General features: G+C 36.5%; 1 protein-coding gene across 5 annotated transcripts in view; it reads left to right on the top strand.

The window, feature by feature from the left end:
- The window catches only part of TAPT1 (transmembrane anterior posterior transformation 1), a 61,984-nt gene that overhangs the window by 31,690 nt on the left and 4,512 nt on the right, over positions 1 to 25,782 (top strand). For 4 of the 5 annotated variants that reach the window (XM_045550413.1, XM_045550417.1, XM_045550416.1 and 1 more), the window contains 10 exons: positions 4,928 to 5,090; positions 6,939 to 7,074; positions 8,367 to 8,464; positions 8,646 to 8,715; positions 13,903 to 13,983; positions 16,189 to 16,298; positions 17,721 to 17,780; positions 18,168 to 18,236; positions 21,189 to 21,265; positions 25,224 to 25,384. In XM_045550413.1, coding sequence (XP_045406369.1) covers positions 4,928 to 5,090; positions 6,939 to 7,074; positions 8,367 to 8,464; positions 8,646 to 8,715; positions 13,903 to 13,983; positions 16,189 to 16,298; positions 17,721 to 17,780; positions 18,168 to 18,236; positions 21,189 to 21,265; positions 25,224 to 25,384 — 1,025 coding nt within the window. The remainder of the gene's footprint in view (positions 1 to 4,927; positions 5,091 to 6,938; positions 7,075 to 8,366; positions 8,465 to 8,645; positions 8,716 to 13,902; positions 13,984 to 16,188; positions 16,299 to 17,720; positions 17,781 to 18,167; positions 18,237 to 21,188; positions 21,266 to 25,223; positions 25,385 to 25,782) is intronic. The other variant, XM_045550414.1, reaches the window with a different exon arrangement.

Here is a 25,782-nt window from a genome sequence, read left to right as displayed (position 1 = left end):
TAGTAAAATAACTCATGCTGATACCTTGGTGTGTTTCAATTAACTATGCAGGGATTCTCCCATTTCTCTTGCTCATTTTCATTGCTGCCTCTTCCTTCCTGATCTTCCTGTCCATTAGCAGTTTTTGCTTTAATCCTAGTCAGCATTTTATCTTCTGCTAAAGAGGAGGAAGAAAAAGCTTACCCTTGATCATCTTTCTTTTCTACGTAATTGTTTGCATAAATTTATGAGCCGTTTGAAACAACTGGAGACACGCTAATTGGTAAATTGTACAATGTAAAATTGTAAATTGTACAACTGCTAAAAATACGATAGAAGTATTTGTGTGAATAAAAGATAAAATTTAGAATGTAGAGAGTTTGGTTTCTGTAAGGGTGGTTTAATTTTTAAAAATTCTGTAGAGTGTCTTACTTTGAAAAATTTTTTAAGTTCTCTTGAATATGTTACTTCAGTATTATTTGTCTTGTGATGACACACAGACAAACCTGTAAATTAGATGAGTGGGTTTTTCACTTTGCCCAATAGCATGTTTCACTTGTTTATGCTTGCTTATGGGATTTTCGTCATCTGCAAAATGAATTGCCACTAACTACCATTTAATGGCCATTTATAACAAAGAACTTCAGCCTCAAAGTATTGTCCAAAAGCCAATTCGGGGTTGATTGGCAAGACCATGGATAAGCTTCTTAAGGAGTTTGAAATGCTTCTCAGATCGTCACCTAAAAATATCATGGCAGAGCAGGAACAATTGCTGTGATTGGTTCAAGTTGTTTTAACCAGGTAAACTTATCTGTAGATTATATCTTTTCTTAGAGACAGGCTGTGATACATCCAGATGTCTTTTAAGATGCCACCTTAGAGACAGGTTTTTATTTTGGCAACTTTTCTTTTTCATTAATAAGGACATTTACATGAAAACAAGACTGTTATTTCTTAAAAGTTGTGCTTCTTTTAGTCTTTGAGTAGTAGTCTTTAATTTTGAAAATCACTGTCATCTCTGTAGCAACCAGTTATGATGTTAGCAATGTAAGATTTTCACCAGAGCAAGGGCCGCAGAAAACAGTGAATCCAATGGAATATATACAGTCTTGTTTTTCCGCACGCATTTTTAGAAATAAAGAACAAAATGATAGATATGTATTTTTTCAGTATAATAATCTTTCTAAATGAGATCACAGTACAGTGATAAATTTTACTGAAAGATAAAAGGTTCTGAGTTGTTGATTCCTGTACATTTAGAAGTTCTTTTTTAAAAGTCTAGAATGCAGGTGGTTGTGAAGAGCCAGACTGCCACAGTTCTGACCCCTTCTGTACCACGCAGCCACAGTCACTGTACAACCGCAGGCGCGTTCTTGACCACCCCTTGGCTCATCTGTGAAGTTGTGATGATAATGGTACCTTCCTTTTAGGATCAGTGTGAATACTAAAATCAATATACACACTGCTGAGGACAGTGCCTGTGACAGGTCAACTGTGAAATGTAGCGTAAGGGTTTCTACAACTTTTCTTTGTTTTTACAACCTGGTCTAATCCTAGGTAAGATAAAACTAAATTAGTTTACTCTGAATTTTTAAATTTTAACTTCTTGGTTCAAAAAGTGTGGTATTATATTATTTTGGGATACGTATTTTCGATGTTTGGTAGATCTCTAATTTCTAACAATGACTTACATTAAATATAAGTACCTTTATTGATATACTAATACATTGTTCTTTTGTGCAAATATGTTTATTATGAAATACAATTGGATGTATACCCAAAAAGCCCTTTGTCTCTTAAATAAAATCACTTTGGCTGAGATCACCTAAGTAGATGCCATCTAGTACTAAAGCTCTAAATATAGTTTTCTACTTTAATTGTCAAAATCATTTTGATAATTAAGGCAAGTTAATTAATACTACCCTACGTTTAGTTCCTATCATTTTCTTTAATTCATAAAACATGACCTATAGTTCTTAAATACAAAGGCCCATGGCTGTTTGTGATGTGTGATTTTCAATATATGCTGAGCTGTGCCCACACTTCTGGTGTGGGGATGGTGTACAGCCTCTGAGCTGATGCTTCGCAGTTTGTTCCTGCCATCTGAGTGGAGATAGTTACACATAGGCCAAGAACTCAAGAGTGTTTAAAACGTCTCCTCTTCTCAGTGTTTGAATTAGAAGTGTGTTTAAGTGATCAAGATCCAACTCTTGACAGATGTAATAGGTCTTCCACTTTCAGTCTTGTGGGGATGGGGATAGGAAATAACCTTGATAGTAAGATAGCCCTTGGCAGAGGTCTGCGCTGTGGGCTGAGTGGGAGATGGGAGATGAAGATCACTCTGGATTCCGTGAGGAGACAAAGGCCAGAGTCTGTCTGGGAGGGAGAGGAACAACGCTGGAGGAAAGAAAGTCAGGGTGACAGAGAGGTAATGATATATGCTGATCAACTTTCTCCTTGATGAATTTTGCCCAAAGCCCTAAACTTCACTTGGTTTTTCAGACCTGTCTCAAGATATCCGCACATGTCATGACTTACGCATATTCTCACCTGTCTCCCATTTAGGCTCATTGGTTCAACCCAATGTATTTCCAGCCATCTTCAGCCCTTCCTGGGCAGTCTTCACAGAAGTTACCTCTCCTCCTCTCTTCGAGTCTTCTGCAGTGTCTCATATTCTGTCTGTTAACCGATCAACCAAAATTATACCTAACTGAAAACAATGTACAATATAGTATGCATTGTAGAAAACAAGGATGAGGTTCTGTAACAGCTGCTCACAGAGGTAGTATTGCATCATCATTGTCTTGTAAAGCAGTGTTTCAGGTAACAATCTGGAAGACTTACAGATTCCTTGTTGAACTCTGCAAGAATCTTTGGAAGAAAAGAGCTCCTGATCTGAAAGTAGGCAAAGGTTAGAAAAGAGCTCCAGAGAATAGGTAGCTGAGGAATACCAAACACATAGATGGCTCATAAGGCCAGTGGCCAATTAGAAAATGAGCTCACTCTCTATATTGTTGCTCAGAATATTGTCACAGTTGGTGGAAATTAACAGATTCTGCAGCTCTTCAAGAAAATACTTGGCCATTTTATTGATTGCACTATGCATAAAAGCTCCCAAAACAGGAGACTGAACATTTTGTCTTGAGGAATTGGGCTGCAACAGGTAGAGAGAAAACATCTTTCCTATTCTTGTCACAGGAATTTTAAATCCAGTGAAAGAAATCTAAAATTTCTACTTTTTTAATATGTTTCTTACTTTGTCTTATTAAGATGTTTCCTTTCACAATTTAGGTTTAGCTCTCCATGCTCTGACTTTGGAAGTAAAGAATGATTCTTCTGCTCATACTAGTTATAAACAAAAATATTTTAACTCAAGTCACAGAAGACTAACTTATGTAATATAAAAGCTATCCTATAAACCAGTACAAAAAAGATAGGAAAAGAGAATTCACAGGAAATGTAAATAACTGTTAAATATATGAAAAAGATGTTCAGTTTCCTAATGATAGAAATTAACATTGAAACTACCCTACGTACCATTTTTCACAAGTTAAGATTGACAAAGATCCAAAAGTTGATCCAACAGTGTATTTGCAAGCACTAAGGCTACAGGCTTTCTTGTAACATTGCTAGTGGGGGTGTCAACTGGCACACCCCCTACAGCAGGCGGTTTAGCTATTTCTATCAAAATGTCAAGTGAATATAACCTTGAAATTTTCAATTTTAGAAATTTATCCTACAGATATACTTTCATGTATGAGACATGTACATTGCATCGTGGCTTTTAATTACAAAAGACGGAAAATCTGTCAGTGGTATGTTAAATAAATTATGGTTCACCCACCTAGTGGAACACTACACTGCCACAGTGATATGAATTCCCGATGAACTGATACAGCATGTTGTGCTGTTAAATTAACAGTTCCAAGGTGCAGAGCAATGTGCATAGAGTGTAACGTGTGGAAAGGGCTGATCCGGTGTGACTTCATGACTAGGTTAAAGGCTTGTGTCATAATCACGGAAATCCTTTGCTTGAAGTACCTGTCAGCAGATTCCTGCCCTCTGTGTTCACTTGTTAAGATTACCAACTTCTAATAGTAATTTTGATTTGATAGCTTTATATTCTGTACTTAGACAGAAAATTTCACACTGTTGAGTAATCGTTTAGTATAAGTTTCCTTGAAGTTTTTAAAATATCAACCTAATTCTCATTTTTACCTCTGTATGCCAGTGTATGTTTAGTAAATATTAATTATTTTAAGTACTCATATTTATTTATTTAAAACTCATATTTTCTTTTTTTTAAATTTATATTTCTATAGATTTAGGGATATAAGTGGGTTTTGGTTACATGGATGAATTGTATAGTGGTGATGGCTGGGTTTTTTAGTGTTCCCATTCCCTGAATAGTGTACATTGCCACCCCATAGGTAGGTTTTCTTCCCTCACCCCCTTCTCATCCTCTCCGTTTCTGAGTCTTCAGTGTCCATTGTACCACTCTGTCCCTGTGTACCCAAAGCTTAGCTTCCACTTATAAGTGAGTACACGTGTTACTTGGTTTTCCATTCCTGCTTTACTTTACTTAGGATAATGGCCTCCAGTTCCATCCAAGTTGTTGCAAAAGACATTATTTCATCCTTTTTTTATGGCTGAGTAGTAGTCCATGGTGTATATATACCACCATTCCTCAATTAATGGGCACTCAGGTTGATTCTGTATCTTTGCACTTGTGAATTGTGCTGTGATAAACATACAGTTGCGAGTGTCTTTTGGTTATAATGCTTTCTTTTCCTTTGGGTCGGGATCCAGTAGTGAGATCACTGGATCAAACGGTAGATCTACCTTTACTTCTTTGAGAAATCTCCACACTGTTTTCCATAGAAGTTGTACTAATTTACATTCCCACCAGCATAAAACTCATATTTTCATTACTTCTTGTATGTTTCAGGGATAGACGTTTGCTTCAGCCTGCCCAGGTGTGTGACATTTTGAAGGGTGTCATTTTGGTAATCTGCTATTTTATGATGCACTATGTTGACTACTCCATGATGTACCACCTGATAAGGGGGCAGTCCGTCATCAAGCTCTACATCATCTACAACATGCTTGAGGTAAGGGCCCTCCTTTACCCTGTGTGGTCAGTCTCGCCCCACGGCCTACACAGGCCAGATCGGTGTGCACAACTTTAAGTCTTCCAATACTGAAAGTACTTGAGGGTCAGAAATATTTTCTACTGACTCTGGTAATGGTGTTTCTGACATTAATTTGTGCATCACACCATCTCTTAGAAATCTTGTTAAAACATGGATTCCAGCGGTGCAGTAGCTCACACCTGTAATCCTAGCACTCTGGGAGGCCAAGCCAGGAGGATTGCTTGAGCTCAGCAGTTCAAGACCAGCCTGAGCAAGAGTGAGACCCTATCTCTACTAAAAATAGAAAAGCTAGCTAGGTGTGGTGGCGCATGCCTGTAGTGCCAGCAACCCGTACCCCAGCTTCCTGATTCCAGGCTCACTGCCCTTACACTTGCTTTGCCCCACCAAGTAGGTTGCCAAGGGCTAGGCGTGCATGGAGTTTGTGAAGCAGACTGGCTTGTCTAAGTTTCCCCCTCCCTCTCATAGACAGAAGAGCCCAAACCTTCTCCCTCCTCTCCTCTGCTGTTGGAGTTGCTCTTCCTACTGTGCCAGTCTGGTCTCCTTTACTGCTTCTCCCTCTTAGGGGACTGCAGGGAGCAAGGGTTCCCTCCCACCCCCAAACTTACGTCTGTGTCTTCTGACTTACAAAGCCCTCTTACGAAACTACAAAAGATAGTTTTATTATTGTTACTAGCAAATAGGCCAAGAGAAAGGATCTGTGAATTGCTGATTAAAATGGTTTAAATACTTATTCAGTTTGTAGGCTATAATAGGTGACATGGCTTATGCATAGCAGACAAGAGTCCAGGTTCTAACCGAGAGAAACCACCTCCAATCAAATCCTGGCTCCTTCTCTTATAACCTAGTTATCCTGGACACAGTTGCTGGTTATTGAATATTGCTAATCCTCAAATTCTCATCTGTAAATTGGAAATACTAGGGGGATTATGAGGATAAAGTACACATTACACAGAATGGGTTTAGCACAATATCAGGCATGTGGTAAGAGCTGCCCCTGAGTGGTAGCTATTATTCATTCAACAGATATTTAATCGGCCACTTCCTATATGCCAAGCACAAGCTTGGACCCTGAAGATCCACAGGCGAACAAGCCTGTTCTCATGGAGCTTATATTCTACAGGTGAGAGATAGATAATAAACAAAAAGATACTAGGAAATGATAAATACGGTGATGAAAAAGAGCAGAGTAACATAATAGAGATCACAGGAGCCACAGATGGTCGGGAAAGGCTCTCTAAAAATGTGGCATTCCAGCTGAATCCCGAATGATACCATGTCCTCCTTTTCTCTTTTTTATGTGCCTCTTTTTGTGTGTTATACTATGTTCAAGGAGATCAATACTTAGAAATGTCTTTAGGAAGTAAATCTGCGTATTATATTCCATTTAATAAGCCTCAAAATACAGCTAGCATTATTTATAAATATTAGGTAAAGTAGGTCAAATGATATATTTGTCCTAAAGAATTTAAGTTTGAATCCTGAGTTTATATTTAAAGTCCTAAAACCAGAGGAACCATGATTTTGATGTGCCCACCTCCTTTTAGTTTTGCCACTACATAAGACTTTTTTTTATTACAAACAGCTAATTAGACAAAGTCTAATTCAAATTCTATAAATATTTGAGCACTGTGTGTCAGAGAATAAAGAAATATAAGTGAATAAGTAGACAAAGATCTCCATTCTTCTTTACCTTACCTTCTACTAGGATTTAAAAAGTCAAATCTCCAGCATTTGAGTTGCATCTGAATTTTAGTAACATTTAAATGCAATATTAAAAAACAACTTTCCAATAATTTCTTTCTTTAGGTAGCTGATCGTCTGTTTTCATCATTTGGACAAGATATATTAGATGCTCTCTATTGGACAGCAACAGAGCCTAAAGAAAGAAAAAGAGCCCATATTGGGGTGATTCCTCACTTTTTCATGGCTGTTCTCTATGTCTGTATCCTTTTAGACTCATTGGAAGTTGCAGTGGTCAATGTGTATTCTACCTTATTTTATTTGGTTAGCTGTTTCACAGATTTAAAGATATATATGTGTGTATATATATTCTGAAGATTAATGTGAAATACCTGCTTTCTTTTGAGAAATTGGCTGAAATAGTAATTGTGAATTAAAGAACCCCCGTGTGTTCGCAACCCTTTGTGCTGCTGGAAAACAGTTCTATTCTTGGTATAACTGATTATGAGGAAGGAATTTATAATGAAGTTATCTTTAAATCTATGAATTTTTTGTCATAACCTTGGGTTTAAAATGTATAGAACTCATATAGAAATAAAATATTAAGTGGTTGGGAGGAATTTTGGAGAAGAGGTATATGTGTGTCCCTGGCTTAAAGCTTCTCTTTTGGACAGTAAATGCTTTACTATATAAACAGTGTGTGCTTGTGTGTACCCATGTGTGTGTATATATATGTATGTGTGTGTACATACACACACACATACACATACACACCTACTCTTAAGTTCCATTCGTAGTCAGGACTCATTCACAGGAATGTGTCATTTTTTTCTTATCTCTATAAGAGTTAATGCCTGAAAGAAATTGGGCTAATACTTGGGAAGTTAAGGGATTAAGTGGGAGAATATCTATGAAGTTAAAAGCTTGTTCCAGTTTTAATGGATTAAAACAATTCTTAGATACAAATCACCTATTCTGTATGTAACATGAATATAATTTTGCAGTTTATGGATATTTGCAAAATCACATATGAAAAAGAATCTTAATTATCAGATATTTCTTATCGTCTTACATTCCACGTCTCCTGAAGAACCAGAGAGGAAAACCACTTCCAAAGTAACTGTTATTTTGTGTTCTTTTCTTGTTCAATATGTATATTATCTTAATTCGGAATGTATATTTCAAAGTCTCTTCTTTTAATATTTACCATTTATTTAACAAATTTGGGGGGGGGCGCCTATTTCCCAAGCACTGTGCCAAGTGCCAGAGATACAGAAAGAACAAAACAATCCTGTTCTGAAGGACTCAGATAAATGGCTACACAGAGATTCATTTCTACTTTTGTTTGTCTCATAGGGATTACATATATCTTATCCTGTCAAATTTATATCAACTATAGCTAATAGGGAAGTTATGAAAATAATAAAATACTTATGCTTGATTTGGAAAACATAGTCAATTTTTTCTCCATTATTCACTTTTGAAAGTATTTAGTATTATCTATTAATAATAATATGAAAAAAAACTTAAGGTTTTTCCTTGACATACTGTTAGTTTTACATGCAATTCTTATAATGGTTCAAGCAACAACCCTCAATGTAGCTTTTAACTCACACAACAAGTCCCTGCTTACTATCATGATGTCTAATAATGTAAGTTGAGATTTTATTTTACATTTTTGAGGTTATACAGGCAATATTAGCAGCAATATTCTGGATCGGATAAAATTCTTTGTTCTCTCTGTTATTTATTCTCCAGGAAGTTTTATATGTAGCAAGTCCAATTTGAAAACTGTTACAGTGATAAAGATGATATTTCTGTTTACTATTTCAGTTTGTTGAAATTAAAGGAAGTGTTTTCAAGAAGTTTGAAAAGAACAATCTCTTTCAAATGTCAAATAGCGGTATGTACAATTAGATTCTGCTTGCAGCTCTATGCAGTATTATTTTGCAATTCATTCTGAAATCCTAATGTCACATTTCCTGTGGGCCACTGTTTCTTTGACCTCTCTCCTACCCCAAAAATCAACGCATAGTGGTTCATAGTCCTACACAATACTAAAACTATAAAATTTCTAGAACAAAATAAAGGAGAATATATTTACAACCTTGACGTAGGCAAACATTTTTAGAGACCACACAAAAAAGCACTAACCATAAAAAAAGAGAAATTGAACTTCTCCAAAATTTAAAACTTACACTCATAAAAAACATTGAGAAAATGAAAAGGCAAGCCACACTACTAAGAGGAAAGATTTGAGATGCATAGATTTTTTTTTGTTTCCTGACAAGAGATCTTTTTTGTTTTCTGAATATATAACAAACTCCACCAATCAATAATGAAAGGATGGTCCAATTTAAAAATGGGAAGAGGCTTGAATACACATTTTGCAAAGGAAAATCTAGAAATGGCCAATAAGCCCATAAAAAAGTGCTCAGCATTACTGGGGAAAAAGTCATTAGGGATATACAAAGTAAAGCCATAATGAGATATCGCTACACAACCACCAGAATGGCTGCGCTTGTAGCCTGACAATGTCAAAAGTTAGGGAAGATGTGGATTAACTGACTCTCTCATGCACTGATGTTGTGAATATAAAATATTACAATAGCTCAGGAAAACTTTTTGGGAGTTTCTTATACAGTTAAATGTTCGCCTACCCTATAATTCAGCACTGAGACCGTATTTTCACAATAGGGCTTGTATAAGAATAATTATAGCAGCCAAAAGCTGGAAACAGCCCAAATGATATCAATAGGAAACAAACAAATTGTGTTATAGCTATACCATGGAATACTACTCAGCAATTAAAAAAGAATGAATGAAATGACATGGTCAACTATGTAGATCTTAAAAGCATGTTGAGTGAAAAAAAAACACAAAAATGCACATACTGTATGATTTCGTTTATATGAGGTTTATGATCAGGCAGTATAACTTACGGTGGTAGAAATAAGAGGAATTGCTTATTGGGAATGGGAATTGATTGGAGGAGGTGGGTGCAAGGGAGCTTTCTGGGTGATAGAACTCTTGTATATTTTAATTAGGGGATTGGTGACACAGATTATGTATTTATCAGACATCACATTTTGTACTTAAGATCTGTACATGTCACAGTATGTAAATTTTACCTTTATTAGACAAGGAAAATAATGGCATACAGATATATTAAAGCAAACAAATGTTTAGAATTATAGGAGATTTGAAAAGTAGGCAAGGAACAAAAAAGGGAAATGAAAAACTTTAAAGTCTAGATGATTCTTTGGGGCCATGATGGATCCTGGGTCATGGATCCCAGAGCTCTGAAGGGCAGTTTGTGCTGTCCTTCTTCATGTTTATGTTCTTCTCTTTGCATGCTGCCACGCTCTGTGAATTTGAAATGGAAGAGGAGGGAAGGGACTAAAATTATAGAATTTTTTGTCCACTTTTGTAGTAACCATAGAATATAGCGGTTCAGCTATAAGAATGTCATTTGTTGCATAAATCACATTTTTTACTAATTTATATTAATAACCTCCTTTGAGTAGGTGTTCTTTATAGAGCTTTAAACTAGACATGCAGATTTTAAGTTTTAAGGGTTTTCAGTCTTTGTGTATAAGAGCGTTGAATTTGTGAGAAGATTATGAATGGTTTCAAACCTTATTGTCAGCTTGTTGATGTAATTAATATCCCTTTTCTTTCTTTTATAACCAGCTCCCTAGAATGAAAGATTAGGGATTCAATATTCGAGTTCTAAGAAAACTCTGAAAAAATAGCATATTGATCAAGTATGCATATCAGCTCACCAGAAATTCAGTTTATTTTGGCTTAAAATGGTATCAACACCAATAAAAGTATTTTTGTTGTAAGTAAATTAGTTCAAGTTATAATACAAAGTGGTTTCCATTGTACCTTTTAGATTTTATAAGTAATTAACTTGACCCTAATGTAGATTTTAAGATCCATTCCCAAGTAAGGAAAAAAATCCATCATAGACAGTCCTACTAATATGGCCTGTGGTACTCAGATATTAAAGGGACAAATGAGGGATCCCCAAGAGCTGCATTGTACACTAACTATGAGGGCAATGCCTCCTTTGCACTCTTCAGGAGCCACTTAATGGGAGCCACTTAGCAGTGGTACTCACCTATCAGCTGCTTTTTTCTTAGGAATTTTCCTGTGAATTTTTTCTCCCTTAGAAGTTGTTGCCAAATACATAGTGTAAGGTTCAGTATGTTGTGCTGGTTCAGCGTGGAAGCCTTTGGAAATTTTAGAGCAATATTATCCCTTTCAGTATTATCTAACTGTACATTCTCTTTAGAGGAATTGCCTAAGGACACAGGAAATGGAGTTTAGTTAATAAAACCAGACTTTTAATAGTTTTTTTCACTTCATTTTACCGTAAGCGCCATCTGAATGTAGAACCTATGGCTTTCTGATTTGCATCCTTGAGATGAGAAATTTTGTGTCTTTATTTTACCCATTGATAATGTGAACTATGCATTCAGAAATATCCTTCACGAGTTAGGTTGTCTGAAGTAAGGTTCTAGCTCAGGATGACTCTATTTAACACTCCTTTTTTTTTTTTTTTGAGATGGAATCTCGCTCTATTGCCCCAGCTAGAGTGCAGTGGTGTCATCATACCTCACTGCAACCTCAAACTCCTGGGCTCAAGCGATCCTCCTACCTTGGCCTCCTAGAGTGCTAGGATTACAAATATGAGCCACCACACCAGCCTCTATTTAACACTCTTAACAGAAGCCTGTATACCTGCAATAAATTTGAATGACTGTTGGAAATAAAATAGTCACTCATTTCACGTTTAAGATGTGAATGTATGTTAAAGTATATCCCTTTTAGTGGCAATGTAGTAGGGAAAAAGGAGCTTAATAATCTGAATGTCAGAAATATCTTAAAAGCATTAATCACCAGTGTTTTTAAGTTTCTTAATAAAGGTTAAGAGAAAACCTTCCCATTTTTGTAGAAGTTTTAATTTTTAATCAATGTAAGAGTTCAATCCTAAACCAAACCCTGACTGTTCTAAATATGAAATATGGTATAAATATGTTGTTGATTGCATTCTTTTTCTAATATATGTTAGATCATCAGTATTAGAATCTATCATTCTCATAAAAATTTTATTTCCAGCCAGGTGCGGTAGCTCACACCTATAATCCCAGAACTTTGGGAGACTAAGGCAGGAGGATTGCTTGAGGTCAGGTATTCAAGACCAGCCTGAGCAACATAGTGAGACCTTGTCTCTACAAAAAATAGAAAAATTAGCTGGGCTTGCTGTAGTCCCAGCTACTGAGGAGGCTGAGGCAGGAGGATTGCTTGAGCCCAGGAGTTTGAGGTTGCTGTGAGGTATGATGATTTCACTGTACTCTAACCTGGGCAATAGAACAAGATCCTGCCTCAAAAAAAAAAAAAAAAGTATTTCCTTATATAATATTTTATTTTATTATGGAGAAACTTTAAAAATTTGGGTAAACTTATAGCTCACATTTTAAAAGTCAAATATTGGCTTCATAATATCTATGTAGAACATTTAAATATAAAAATAAAACTGAAAGTATGAGAAAACTTTTTTAATATTCATATAGCAGCCTTATTTAATAGTTGGATTGATACATGTGTGCTGGAAATAAAGATATACTTATTTTTTATGATGTTACTTTTCTTTGTAATCTTTAAATGTATCATCCTTCATCTTATAAAATTACATTTACCTACCAGAATTTATCAGTTTTTGTTAACCTCTACCATAGGTAGAAATAGTCTGCTTTTCTAAAATCTGTTTTGCCTTAAATATCCCCCTACTAAGATGGGCCAATATCCTTAGAATTGAAGTTATTGCAGATTTTCTCTATGCTGGCAACTGCTGTGTGTCCAAGGATCAGATATAGTTAATTTAAATACTGTGATTGTTTTTATATTTTTATAATAATATTAGAGTTCGAAAAAGTTACTTTGGCTTATTCCAAATAGTGTTTTTAATTTCTCAAGGAAATTTTTTTCCAGGAAATTCTATAATGAACCAAGTCCATACTATTTATTCATACTTAGTGGTAGGGTCAGAAATAAATATATTTCTTTTTTAAATATTTGGGAATTAGAAAGGACTTAGCACACATATTAGTACAGCTCTGTGAATAATTGTACAGAATTCCAATTAAAGGTACATTGACAAATTTAATTAATCCCATGATTTAAGATCCACAGTTAGCTGTAGGTAAGTAACAGAGAATATATTTTGTGTCAGCCTTTGATGAGACTTATTCTAGAGTAGACTTTTCTTAGTTTTCCTATGACTTGTATCCCCTTTTGCAGTCACAAAATAAATTGAGCAAGTGATCTAGAGCTAGTCAAAACGGCTGCGCTCAAATTCCGTATGTCCTTCCTTCCAATTGGGTCATGCCTCTTAAGGGGCTTATCTGTGCTCTGAGCTTAGGCCCCACAGTGTGGTGTTGCATAAGGAATAACACTACAGTTTCATAAGTCGAAGAGCAGGTTGTGCCCACTGGGCTCCGAAGGAGTGGAGGTACAGCTCTGACCATTACAAATACGGAGGTGAGCTACCCTGGAAAAGAAGGTACCAGCCACTGCCTGGAAGAGATTAAGGATTTAGGGAAGGCATAGAGAGTAAGACCACCTCACTAACAAAGACCAGGTTTTTCCTGTGGAATATAAGTCCCAATCATTTGGCTTTGGAGTAATGGGAAAAGGTGTAAGCAAGAAAAGAGGAGCAAAGACAGTTCCACGAAGGACATCAGGGTGACACTGAAATTCAGAGCCCTTGCAGGAGGTGCCACAGCTGACTGGCATTGGTGAGGCCCAGAATTACCACGATAGTAAAGTCAGGGAAATGACAGCAGAGTGTATAAAAGCTTTTGAGGTGGTTTTTATGTGACTGACTGTTTCTAACCACAAGCATTACATGGACACAACATGTGGATGTGCCACACTTACTGCAGACAGATTTATTCCATTTCTTGATTACATGGTATCTTAGACTCTGTGAGAAAATAACAGCTTAAAAAGTGAAATGTATAAATTGGCCTTTAGCAGTTCAGTTATTTGCTTTTATTAAATTCATTGAATTTTTTTTCAGATATTAAGGAGCGATTCACAAATTATGTGCTTTTGCTGATAGTATGTCTAAGAAACATGGAACAGTTTTCTTGGAATCCAGGTAACTGACTCTTAATGGATAAAATGTCTTCTAATTTTAATGTTATACCAAAATCATTCTTTTACATGACATAAAATGAGTATTGCAGAAAATGTCAAAAGACTTTGTTCCACTGTTTGGGTATTGAAAAAACAGTCATCTGCCACATAATGACGTTTTGGTCAATGACAGACTGCATATAATAAGACATTGCTCCCATAAGATTATAATGGAGCTGAAAATGAAAATTCCTATCACCTAGTGATATCGTAGCTGTTCTGACATCATATTGTGCAACACATTACCTTTTCTGTGTTTGGGAATGTTTAGATACACAGATACTTACCATTGTGTTACAGTTACCTATAGTATTTAGTATGGTAACATGCTATATAGATCGTAGCCTAGGAGAAATAGGCCATGCCCTGTGGCCTAGGTGTGTAGTAGGCTATACCATCTAGGTATACCTTAGAGTGTAAGTACACTCTGTGATATTCACACAGTGATGAAATTGCCTAACAACACATTAGACGAGACCATGCTTTGCATTGCATTTATTATTCTCAATATTGTGCATGTTATAGGCATTTAGGAACTTCTTATTTATCTTAAATCATTGCTAATTTACCTGGGACAAATCAGAAACAGATATAAAATAAGATATATGATTTTGGAAATATATTTTCAGAAATTATTTTCGTAGAGAAACCATAAAGTCAGATGATATCTGACAGTGGCTTGAGTTCTAATCTGAATGGATCCAAAGGCTTCTTGACTTGTGGTAGGAAAGCCTCTCCTTCCACACACATCTAGATTCTTTGTGTACCTGCATTCTTTTGGTGAATGTTGGTATATTTGTTTATAACTAAGTCAGCTAACGGTGTCCATGAAAGGCAGGGTGGACACACGTGGCTGGCCCTGGCAGAGGCCACATGGTATCAGCAACCCCAAAGCAGGGCTGTTGAACCAAGGGACAGATGATCCCTAAGCCTCCCAACAACTAGGTGTTTGAAGTCATATTCTCATTTATACCGTGACTTTAACAAATTATCTTAAGTCCCTTTTGTCAGTTCTGTAGCAGATAGGAGGATAAAAGGAGCACTTGCTTTGGTGATGAATTCATTGTTCTTTCACTCTTTTTTTTAGTTTGTTTTTTTGTTTGTTTGTTTCCTTTTTTAAAAAAATGCTGTTTATAGAAGCTTGCCCTGAGTTCGCAGATCATTAATAACATAAAAATAGTACTAGCTATTTTGTATACTAGGCACATTGCTATGCAACATTGTCTCATTTAATTCTCATAATAATGCAGACACTTTTATTATCCTTATTTTACACATAAGGAAACTTGAATTTAGATAATTAAGAAACTCGCCCTTTGCCAGTGATGCAGATTCAGAAGAAAAGAAATTTGCCCCAAGATCATATTGCAGTCAGTGGCAGAGTTTATCGTTGAAAGCAGTCCCCAATGTCTAAAACCTAGTGTGATGCCAGACTCACAAAAGCTGCCTGCACTGTCAGCATGTCAGTATGGTCCAGCTGCCAGGGTCTTGAGTTGCTTTAGGTCCTTGTCAGCATTTCTAACCATCTTTTTCTTGCTCGCTCTCATACTTAAACCCTTCTTCAAGGTCGTAGGAGGTTATCTCTGGGTGTTTTTTAATCAGGTACTTGGTACTGAATTGACATTTTAATAAATGTCATAAAAGTGATTAACATCTGTATGACAGTGAAACAGGGGATTGATCAATATCTTTAAATTATAGTGACCAAAGAGGGAGAAAATTCCTCAGTTGACTACAGGAGGAGCTGTACTGCTAGCTATGTACTGTCAGGTTGAGACAGCTATAGAATTAAAGGATTTTCTAAGGAACCTGCTTAACCTAGTCATCCCACCGGCATGTAGGTAGGAAGATATGTAGACACACGGACAGGTAGGCACGTAGGCTGCATGAAGCCAGGGCTCTGCTCACCACAGTGGTCTGCACAGAAAGCAGTGCTTGGCACATAGAAAATACTGAATAAATTTTTTTTGAATGAAATATCCTTTAACTTGATGTAGTGTAGCTGTTTTGACAAAGGTTATATTAATAATTAATCGAATACTACTTTTGTATTATATATTGAAAATATAGTTATGCTATGTAGAGTTTTCAGATTTCTTTGGTAGCCTGTGATATGGATTCTGTTCACATTAAGAGATTTGTTTTTCTTTTTTTCTATACTTTATAGATCATCTCTGGGTATTGTTTCCAGATGTCTGTATGGTAATTGCATCAGAAATTGCTGTGGATATTGTAAAACATGCTTTTATCACCAAGTTTAATGACATTACTGCAGATGTATGTATTTTGATACAAAATTCAATGTTTAAAGTTTACTTCTTCTTAATCTTATAAAGTTATAGAATATGTTTACTATAGTTATGAAGATAATAGAAGATTTTAATACTTTAAAGCTAGAATTACAATTTTAAGTTTCTAAACATTATTATGCTACTGAAAGTATTTTATTTGAATATTAAGCAGTACCAGTTCCATCTTTTTGGTGGAAATATAGACCAGCCAGTAGTTGAGGTCAGATTACTAACTCAAAATCATTGTAAACCACTAATATGGTCATAATCTGTTCACCTAAAGTTTTTAAAATCACATTGTTTCCATTTTAAAACTTAGACCATCAAAAGTTTTCTTTCTGGCTAGGTTTTAAAAATATTTAAATATATTTAAATATTGATTTTTTTTTCCCCTGTAATTGTGAAGAGGTTCTTGATAAGTTCTAGAACATAAGAGCCTTATATTTTTCTAGTGAAAGCTTTTGATGAAACTTTGAGAGATTTGTTTTATGTTGTAACCAGATATTCTGTAGAATTTCCAGAAATAGATATGTGGCTATAGGCTCATGGTCTATAAAATGTAAGAGTTTCCTATTACATTGCTCATTCCTAGCTCAGTCTCAATGAATATTATTAGTTAGCAGTTTTCTAGATTTTATTGGGTTGTACTGTTAATAATAGTCTTACTCTGATAACTTCTTTCATTTCAAAAGGCAATGGTTTAAAATAGAAAGCAGTTGCAATAGCTACAATTTGATGATTTGATTATGGGTTTCTGAATGCTTATAATATAAAGAAAATATGATTTTGCACTTTTTTGTAAGGCACTAGAAAGTAATTTCACCATTTGCTTTCTTGGCTTTTTCAATATAGAATGAGTCCCTTTTCATAGGACCATTTTCTCAGCATCTAAAGTCAAAATTAATAGGCTTGATTTAGATACTTGTGTAATTTTTAGTGGAAACGACATTTTATAAGTGCCTTCATAACTACTGTGTTCCCTAGCCTAGTAGTTGTATATTTTTTTAGTGTCCATTTGTCTAAGAAGGTATCATTATAATTAGATGTACAGTAATAATTTTTTAAAACTCTTCATTTAATTTAAAATTTCAAAATTATTGTATATGTATTATGCTACTTAAAATAGTCACCCTTCCCAAAATTCCAAACTCTCAGGATCATAAGCATTGAATATTTATTCCTTTTTGAAGAAAAACCTTTAAAAGATCTATGAATGTTAACAGTTCAGGGGAACCAAGGTTATGGTTTGCCCTTACTGTAGGAAACCAAGTAGAGAAACCATACCCGGATGTCTGCTTGGTTATTAGCACCTGTTCCTGGTCAATTATTAAACATTTTTATCTACAGAATTTTTCTTGTGATATATTTCCACTATATTACTTAATATTTCATTCTTATTTGTCTTTAGGTCTACAGTGAATATAGAGCCAGTCTTGCTTTTGACCTTGTTAGCAGCCGACAGAAAAATGTAAGCATTATATCAAAGGCATAGTCTGAAATAGACTAACAGTGGCTTAATTTAGCATGGAATATTAGGTAAGGGGAAGCTATATAAACTTAAACTTCCTGTTTATCTCTGCTCTCAATACTAAACATTTACAAATTAATAATACTTAACATTAAATAGTATATGATGTTTGCAGCATTGTAACAGTTATTCAACTGTATGTTTAAAACTCCTCATGAACTTTTGGATTTTCACGGTCATTTTACTAAATTGTATAGTGGGCACCAGATTCTCCTCTTGTTCATAGCCTCACCTGTTTAGAACATTTGCTGGTAATAAGTGAATATTACTTCTTAAATGCTGTTTAAGTCCCATTAATCCGAATCCATTTCTCCTCTCTCTGTTCAGGCGTATACTGATTACAGTGACTCAGTAGCACGAAGGATGGGTTTTATTCCTCTCCCACTAGCTGTTTTAGTAAGTCCATACTTTTTTCCGTTTTTGATAATGAGATAGCCATCATTATAGAATATTAATAGACGGATTATCAGTAAGATTGTTTCAAAAGGACTTGGTATAAAAATTAACAGTAAATAACTTGGAGTAAAGTTTTGTTTTAAATTATAGCGGTGTCCCTTTGAATGTTGAACCATCCAACAGATAAGTGATACTAAATTATTTTAAGTAAATGGCTTTCCTAAAAATGAGAATACTATTTTTTGCTCTCTCATTTAGCAAAGATTTTTCTTTTTTTAATGGAAATACTTGAAGGTGGCATTGGCGTGGCCACTGTGATGCATATTGTTGGAAAGGTAAATGGATCCAGTATTTCTAAAAGTCAGTTTGACAGTATCATACTTTGATGCAGTCATTCCAGTTCTAGGAATTTATCCTAAGGAAATATTAATAGTTCTAAAAGGCATACAGTGACTTATGGGCAAGGCTATTCATTATAATGGCATTTATAGTAGTGAAAATTCAGAAACAAAATAGGTTATATAAACTATAGTACACCTAAATGAAGACATATTCTGTTGCCATTGTAATTGCTACTTTTTTTTTTTTTACTACTTTTTAAAAAATTTTCAAAGCTTTTACAATGCAGATTTCTACTGTTATATTCAGGAAATGTGTTGGTTTTTTTTTTTTTTTTTTAAATAAAAAGAGTACTAAAATTTACTAAATCGGTCCCAAAAAAATCAACTTTGAATATTTAATGAATTGTTCAGAACAGCCTTGCCGATAGTTATTAGCCACATTGGGCTGTAATAATGCTAATTAAGAAGATTTGCTGCCTGTACTTACATTTGATTATGTTTTTTTTTGACTGCCTATTCTCACATCAAAACAAATTCACTTATCTTTTTTGCCAAAGAACATCTAGAGTTCTATAGATGCATTCTTGTGCAAATCAGCTAAGAAAGGTATAAAGAAGACCAGTTTCCCTGATTTTTTTTTAGATGATGAATTATAAATAGATTTCATGTTATTTAAATTTCAGTGTGACTTTCCAGGTAACCACATCCTAAACATTTTCCAATTATATTAATAGCATGTTTACTATATAATAATATAACTTTCTTTTGCTTGGGAAAAGGAACTCCTAGAATTTTGAAAAAATGGAGGCTTTTAAAGAATAAAATTATTTGTTAATGGTTTAAAATATTGATAAAATAAAATATTAAATTTTTCTACATTTGTTTCCTACAACTGGAAACATGATACATACAAGTATGAGGATAAACCTAGACTGCCTGATTTTTTTTCTTTTTAAGAGTGGTTAAATGGTTGGATTTAAACATGGCCTTGCTTTGCCAAATAATAATTGACTTGTCTAATCACTTGTCAGAAAACTCAGTTCACAATTAGTATGAGTTTTTAAATTTAGTATTTTAAAGTATTCCTATGGTCTTTGTTTTATTCTTTAAATAAGTTTTTTTATGGTTGCAATACCAAAAAATTGATGTGTAATTAATGATCAATTAACAAAACACTTGTGGAGAGCCTCCTGTGTGCTGGGAGGGGTTACATAGCTAAGCAGTGATCACTGGGTTTCTTCGGCAGCACTTTCCTCACAGAACCTCACCCTGGTGCCCCAGCTTTGGCAGGCATCCGAGAGCCTTGAGGGGTGCACCGAGGCCTCTATAACAAGTTAATTCTTTAAGGCACAAAATGGCAGTGTTTTCTTCTAAGTGTTACCTTGGGTCCTAAAGTGAATTCATATGCAAAGAAAGGAAAAGAAATCATATGTAGACTTTGGGCATATGTATCTTAAAAGTTACCTAATAATATACTGGATAAAAATGAAGTCATTTAAGCCTTAAATGTGATATTGGTTTGCCTTTCATGTTTATGAATAAAAATCCTAGAGCCATGTTAACTTCTGTTTCAAATGTCTGTACAATAGTCATTTCCCTGTTAGAGACTATGACACAGTTGAGGGCTTCCGTTGTGAGTTTTCTCATAGGGAGACTTTATTGAATATATGACAGCTCACTGCCCCACCTCCTCCCAATTGTTCTTTTATGAGAAGCATTGTTAAAGTGACTTTTAAAATGTATATTATATTTAAGACACCTTAATATGCCCTAATAGACATTTGATAACTTGACGTTACAGATAAGGCCACTTCTCCCTGATTCATTGCCATAAAGCTGACCCCCTAGACCTTAGTATGTGGGAATAGCTATTGCACCTATAATGCGTAAACATTTTCCTTTGACTGGTCCCACCAGACTTATTCAGCAGATTTCCAAGGATAATGTTGTTAGCCCTACATTTCTGTGAATTAAATAAGAAAATAGATATGTAACCATAACTATCCAAAAGAGACAAATTTTTTGACCTTTAAATAATTAATTTTTAATAGTGTTTAGTTTTTTTAAACAGTACAAACCTCCTAAGGTTCCCTTTACTCTGTGCTCCCTGCAGATTGTTGGGGGTTCTTAAAAGAATCAAAAAACAAAGAACGGGGGGAGAAAAGCAGGAAAAAGGGCCATGAAGTGATTCTAGCTCTGTTATGCCACATGTAGCAAGATGAATTCATTTGTACTTTACAGAATAATTTTTTGTTGTAAAAATCAGCTGATTTGCATCTCTCTTAGGTATAAGTGCATGTGTCATTCATGAACTAGGTATAGTGTCTGACCTCAGAGAGTCAACAGCAGCTAAACTGTTGCCTTAGCCACAGGCATCCTGGATTTGTCTGAACAAACCCAAATCTACCATAAAAGGTTTCATTAGCAAGCAGGTTTTCATATCAATCAACAAATCTAGAACTGGCTTCTTGGATTTAGACAAAGACCACAAGTGTGTACCTAAAATGTTAAAATCAGCATGGAGAAATCTTTTATTTAAATATTAACTAATAACTCTGTGGTTGTGTGTTCTGTTTGTATGTTTTTGTTGTTTTGGTTTGTTTCTGGCTAGCTCATCAGAGTTGTAACAAGCTCAATTAAAGTGCAAGGAATCCTGTCTTATGCCTGTGTCATACTCTTCTATTTTGGGTAAGATTAACTATTCTTGAATATGTTTTTGGTTATACAGTAAAGTATAAATGCAAGATGTGATGGAAGTTAACAGCACCCCAATCATCCTACTCCTATTCTGTGCCAGGGGCTCCCTTTTAACAGCTTGTACCTCCAAATGTATTTGTGACTCAATTAGATCAACTGCACTGCTATTTGGTAGTAGTATTAACAATACTTTAGATTTTTTTTTAATCTTTAGTGAATTCTTTTACTTAAAGCCCTTTTTGCTTAAGACTTAGGTTTCACCCGTATTTTCTTTTATGAAAAAAAAAACCTGCCATTGCCATCAGACGTTTTTCCATATTTAAAAACATCTTTGACCTTCTAGTATGTTTGCCACATTTAATTAATTTAGCACACTCTAGGCCTTTGTCATATAAAGCCTAAGGTGATACACAAGTGCAGTTTCTCTGCCTGAGGCTGGCTGAACTTGATCTACAAGTGTGTACTGTCATGCAGCTTACATTCTGGTTGGGGGAGACAAACAATAAATGAACAGCTGAAACAATTTAAGATAGTAATAAATGATATGAAAGTAACAATATAAAATGGTCTTGCCGTTGTTAGTTTTCTCAAGAAATGAACTGATGATAAAGTAGCCCAGCCTAGCATTTAGTTAACTTACTGACAAAGAAAACAGGGACCCTGTCTCATTCTCACTTACCTAGGGTATTTCAGGAGTTGTGCTCCAGGAATGATGTCTGTGAAAGAAATCAGATCTGAATATCTCTAGAGGAAAAAAGTGGGAGAGAATAAGCATAACAGTAGTAAGTTCAGCAGTAGATTCACTGAATTCTTCCCCAAGGATGAGATCTAGTTTCCAGAGACATCTATGGTGTTCTAGTTTTATGGTTTGAGTATGGTTTTCTGCAGTGTTTTGTGCGTGGGGCCTAGTGTACTGTCTGGCTCAGGACACTAGGCCCCCTCAACGCTCAGGAAACTTCTCTCAGAGCAGCATGGGAACAGTCACTTCCCATTGTCTGCACTTTCTGTTCTTTCCCGAGCACCCTGCGTGGTGGCTGTGCTTCCCAGCTCGTGCAGTGCCTGTCTCCGGCCCTTGCCCTGCAGAGCTGTTTAGGGGAGGTGGCTAATTTCAGTGGTACCCACAGCTAGATGATCAGGTTGTGCACCACTTCCTGTTTTGCATGTGAATGTATCCATAAATGGTTTCCTACATTAAGGTAACTCTTTTTAGACATTAAAAAACGTGAGACCCTCCTTTTCCGTTATATATTCTCACACCGATTCTGAAACTTCTTGGCATTGTGCTGTGCTTATCAAGCGACATTGCTGCAATTATTCTCATATTTTTTGCCATAAATAAATTAAGAAATGAAGCATGTGTATGCTAGACCTGAAAACCTTTGTTTAGTTACAGTTGCCTGTGCATAATCCACCAAAGGGGATGTGTTTAATCTGAATCACCTAAAATTCAGGACCTCGATCTCCCCTCCCCCAGTGTTGTACCTTTCTCCCAACATCTCAGGGTAATGCCCAAATTAGTAATATCCTCTCCTCCTTCAGAAACTTTCACAAAACCGCCTGGGCCACGAAGACTTTTGTATTTGTTAAACTCCGCCAAACCCAGGAATCTTCCTTCAGCAAAAACAAATCAGAATTCAGCTGGGCCACCTAACATAAAATGCTATACTCTTTTCCCCACCACACCCCAGTTCATCCTTTTCCCTCCAGACTTACTCTTGCCAGCTGTGACCAACCAGCACTGCTCAGGGAGCATCTGCTGGGCACCAGGGGCTGGTCCCAGGCGGGTCAAGGGGTCAGCTAAAAAGAAGACAGACAAGTGCCTGGCCTTGTTGTTTCTGAAATTTCTAGACATCAACCAGAAAAAGAAGTCTCTCTGAAGTGACGGTTGGTAGTAAGTGTTATGAAGAAAAGCACAGTAGTGTGAGATGAAGAGTGGCCTGAGAGAGGGGTGGGCAGGGGTGTCCTCTCTAGTGGGCTGGAGTAAGGGAGGGCCATGCAGCCGCCTGGGAAGAGAGCAGGCGAAGGGGCACAGCAGGAGCCAGGGTGGGAGCCATGGGGGAGGAGGGCCCTGCAGGGAAGGGCCCTGGGGAGGGGAGACCACTGGAGGGTCTGATCAGACAATGGCAAGACCTAGTGGGCTTTTTGCAAGGACCGCTTAGGCTCCAGTGTGGAGAATACACTGGAATGTGGCATGAGGAGAAGCAGTAGTCAGGCCAAGTCAGGGTAAGGTGACCAAGGTTGGAATTGAAGTGGTAGCCGGGGAGCAGTGAGAATTTGTCAACTGGGTATATTTATATTTTGAAGGTGGAGCTGGACAGGACTTACTAATGATTTGGTCGGATGCAAGGTGGGAGAGAATGAGAGGAATCAAATAGGATCACCAAGTTTGGGGCCCAAGCAATTAGAGTAATGGCAATTAGAGTAATGGCATTGCCATTTACTGTGACTCGGAAGCCTTCGAGAGAAGGATACATGGGGCGGGGGGGGGGGGGGGAGGGGGGGCAGGGGGAAGAAGGTGGGGTTGTAATCGAGATTGTAGTTTGGATTTCATAAGTTTGGAATTCTATTAGACGTCCCCGAGGTGGTGTCAAGGAAGCAGTGGAAGGGATGAGTGGAGTTTAGGGGAGGGTTGGAGTGGGGATAAATTTGAGAGTGTTATGCACAGAAAAGTACTTGCAGCTGCAGATCTGTATGGGTTCTTCCATGTTCATATTCATAGTTTCCGGGGAGGCTGGGCCCTGCAGGAAACCTTGTTTGCTTCTCACTTTGATCTGCTTCCAGGCCCCTCCTCAGACTTGTCCTCACTGACTTGTAACTTCATGCTATTGCCAGGATTCCATATCAGGCATAAAAAAACCGAAATCTGCTTCTTTGCCTGCTATAAAATTGGCATCAAGTCCTTGAATCTGTGTTATCTAAGGTCCACTATATGTGAGACAATACCAATAGGAGATTTTTTCCCCATAATTTTTTTGCCAGATTTATATCAAATGCCTTAAGATACTATATATCTTTTGACCCAGAAATTTCATTTCTGTAATTATAGGTACCTAGGAATTTATCTTAAGGAAATACAGATTTAACATAATGAGAAACTTTTTAGTAGAAGCAAAATATTGGAAATAATCTAAATATCCAGAAATAAGTGTTGTTTGGGTCTTTGTTATATGATAACTTACACAGTGAAATATAAGGCCATTTAAAATAACGTCACCAAGGAACATCAACTAACATAGGAGAATATCCGTGCTATATTGTTGTATAAATAACAGTAACAGCAGAATTGCTTGGCATTTCTGTGTGCCCAGCACCATTCTGAGCACTTTGCCCAGGTCCTCCCCTCTCTGGCCAGGCTGGCTGAGTGGCTTGCCCAGGGCCCCATGGGCAGGCGCTCAGCTGCAGAGTCAGGGCTCCACCCACACACACCGGCCCAGAGTCAGTGCTCCATCTCCCAACTCCGCTCCCTCCTGCCTTGGATTAATAAAATAGACCCCGTTTCTGTGCAGCAAAAAAGTACAAACAAATGTATACTCAGAGCAGACGACTGGAAGATAATATATCAGTTATTGCAGTGATTATCACTAGGCTGTGGAATTATGTTATTTTCTTGGTTTTTTTGTTGTTCATCTGCATGTACTAAATGTATTTGTTTTGTAATAAGAGAATAAATGTTAAATTATTTACTACCAGGAAAAACTTCTAACCCGTATAATTTCTTATAATGAGAACTAAGGAATTTAGCTAAGTTTTCCCCTCATGGTAAAGAAGCCTCAGGAAACACAGGCTTTGTGTAAGGAATTGGGACACTTCAAACCCAGTCCTCTGACTCCTGGGCCTGTCCCCCTGTCACCAGGCTCCACCGCCTTCTCCTTAGTGGTGGTAGTAGGTGGCATTTACAGTGATTTAGGTTAATTCCAACAGTGGTTGTTTGTTTTGTTTCCGGTTTTAGGTTGATATCCTTGAAAGTACTTAATAGCATCGTGCTGTTGGGGAAATCATGCCAGTACGTGAAGGAAGCCAAAATGGAAGAGAAGCTGTCCAACCCTCCCCCCGCCAGCACTCCGGGCAAGCCGTCCAGCAAATCACAGAACAAGTGTAAACCCTCTCAAGGTAGGTTTGGTTCAAAGAGTTAGATCAGCATTCAGTCAACAGTTAGCAACGCTGTAGAGATTTGGTTTCACTTCACCTAGTTGTTTTATAATTCTTTCAATTTTTTAATAGACAAATAGTAATTGTACATATTTATGGAATACATAGTGATGTTGCAATACATATATAGTGATCAGATATGGGTAATTAATGTATCTGTCATCTCAAACATGATCATTTCTGTGTGTTGGGAACATTCAGTGGTTATAGTTTAGCTCTCATCTCACATATACGTGACCCAGTGCTCCAGGTTTTTCCCTTTATCCATTCACTGTTCAATAGATGATGACTGAGCACCTATTACATGCCAGGTCCGGGGGAGAATACAGCAGTGGTCAAAAGGCCATATCTCTGCTCCC

Source organism: Lemur catta, chromosome 4 (assembly GCF_020740605.2).
Source record: "Lemur catta isolate mLemCat1 chromosome 4, mLemCat1.pri, whole genome shotgun sequence".
In the NCBI taxonomy this organism is placed as follows: Eukaryota; Metazoa; Chordata; class Mammalia; order Primates; family Lemuridae; genus Lemur; species Lemur catta.
This window is presented reverse-complemented; position numbering and strand designations above follow the sequence as displayed.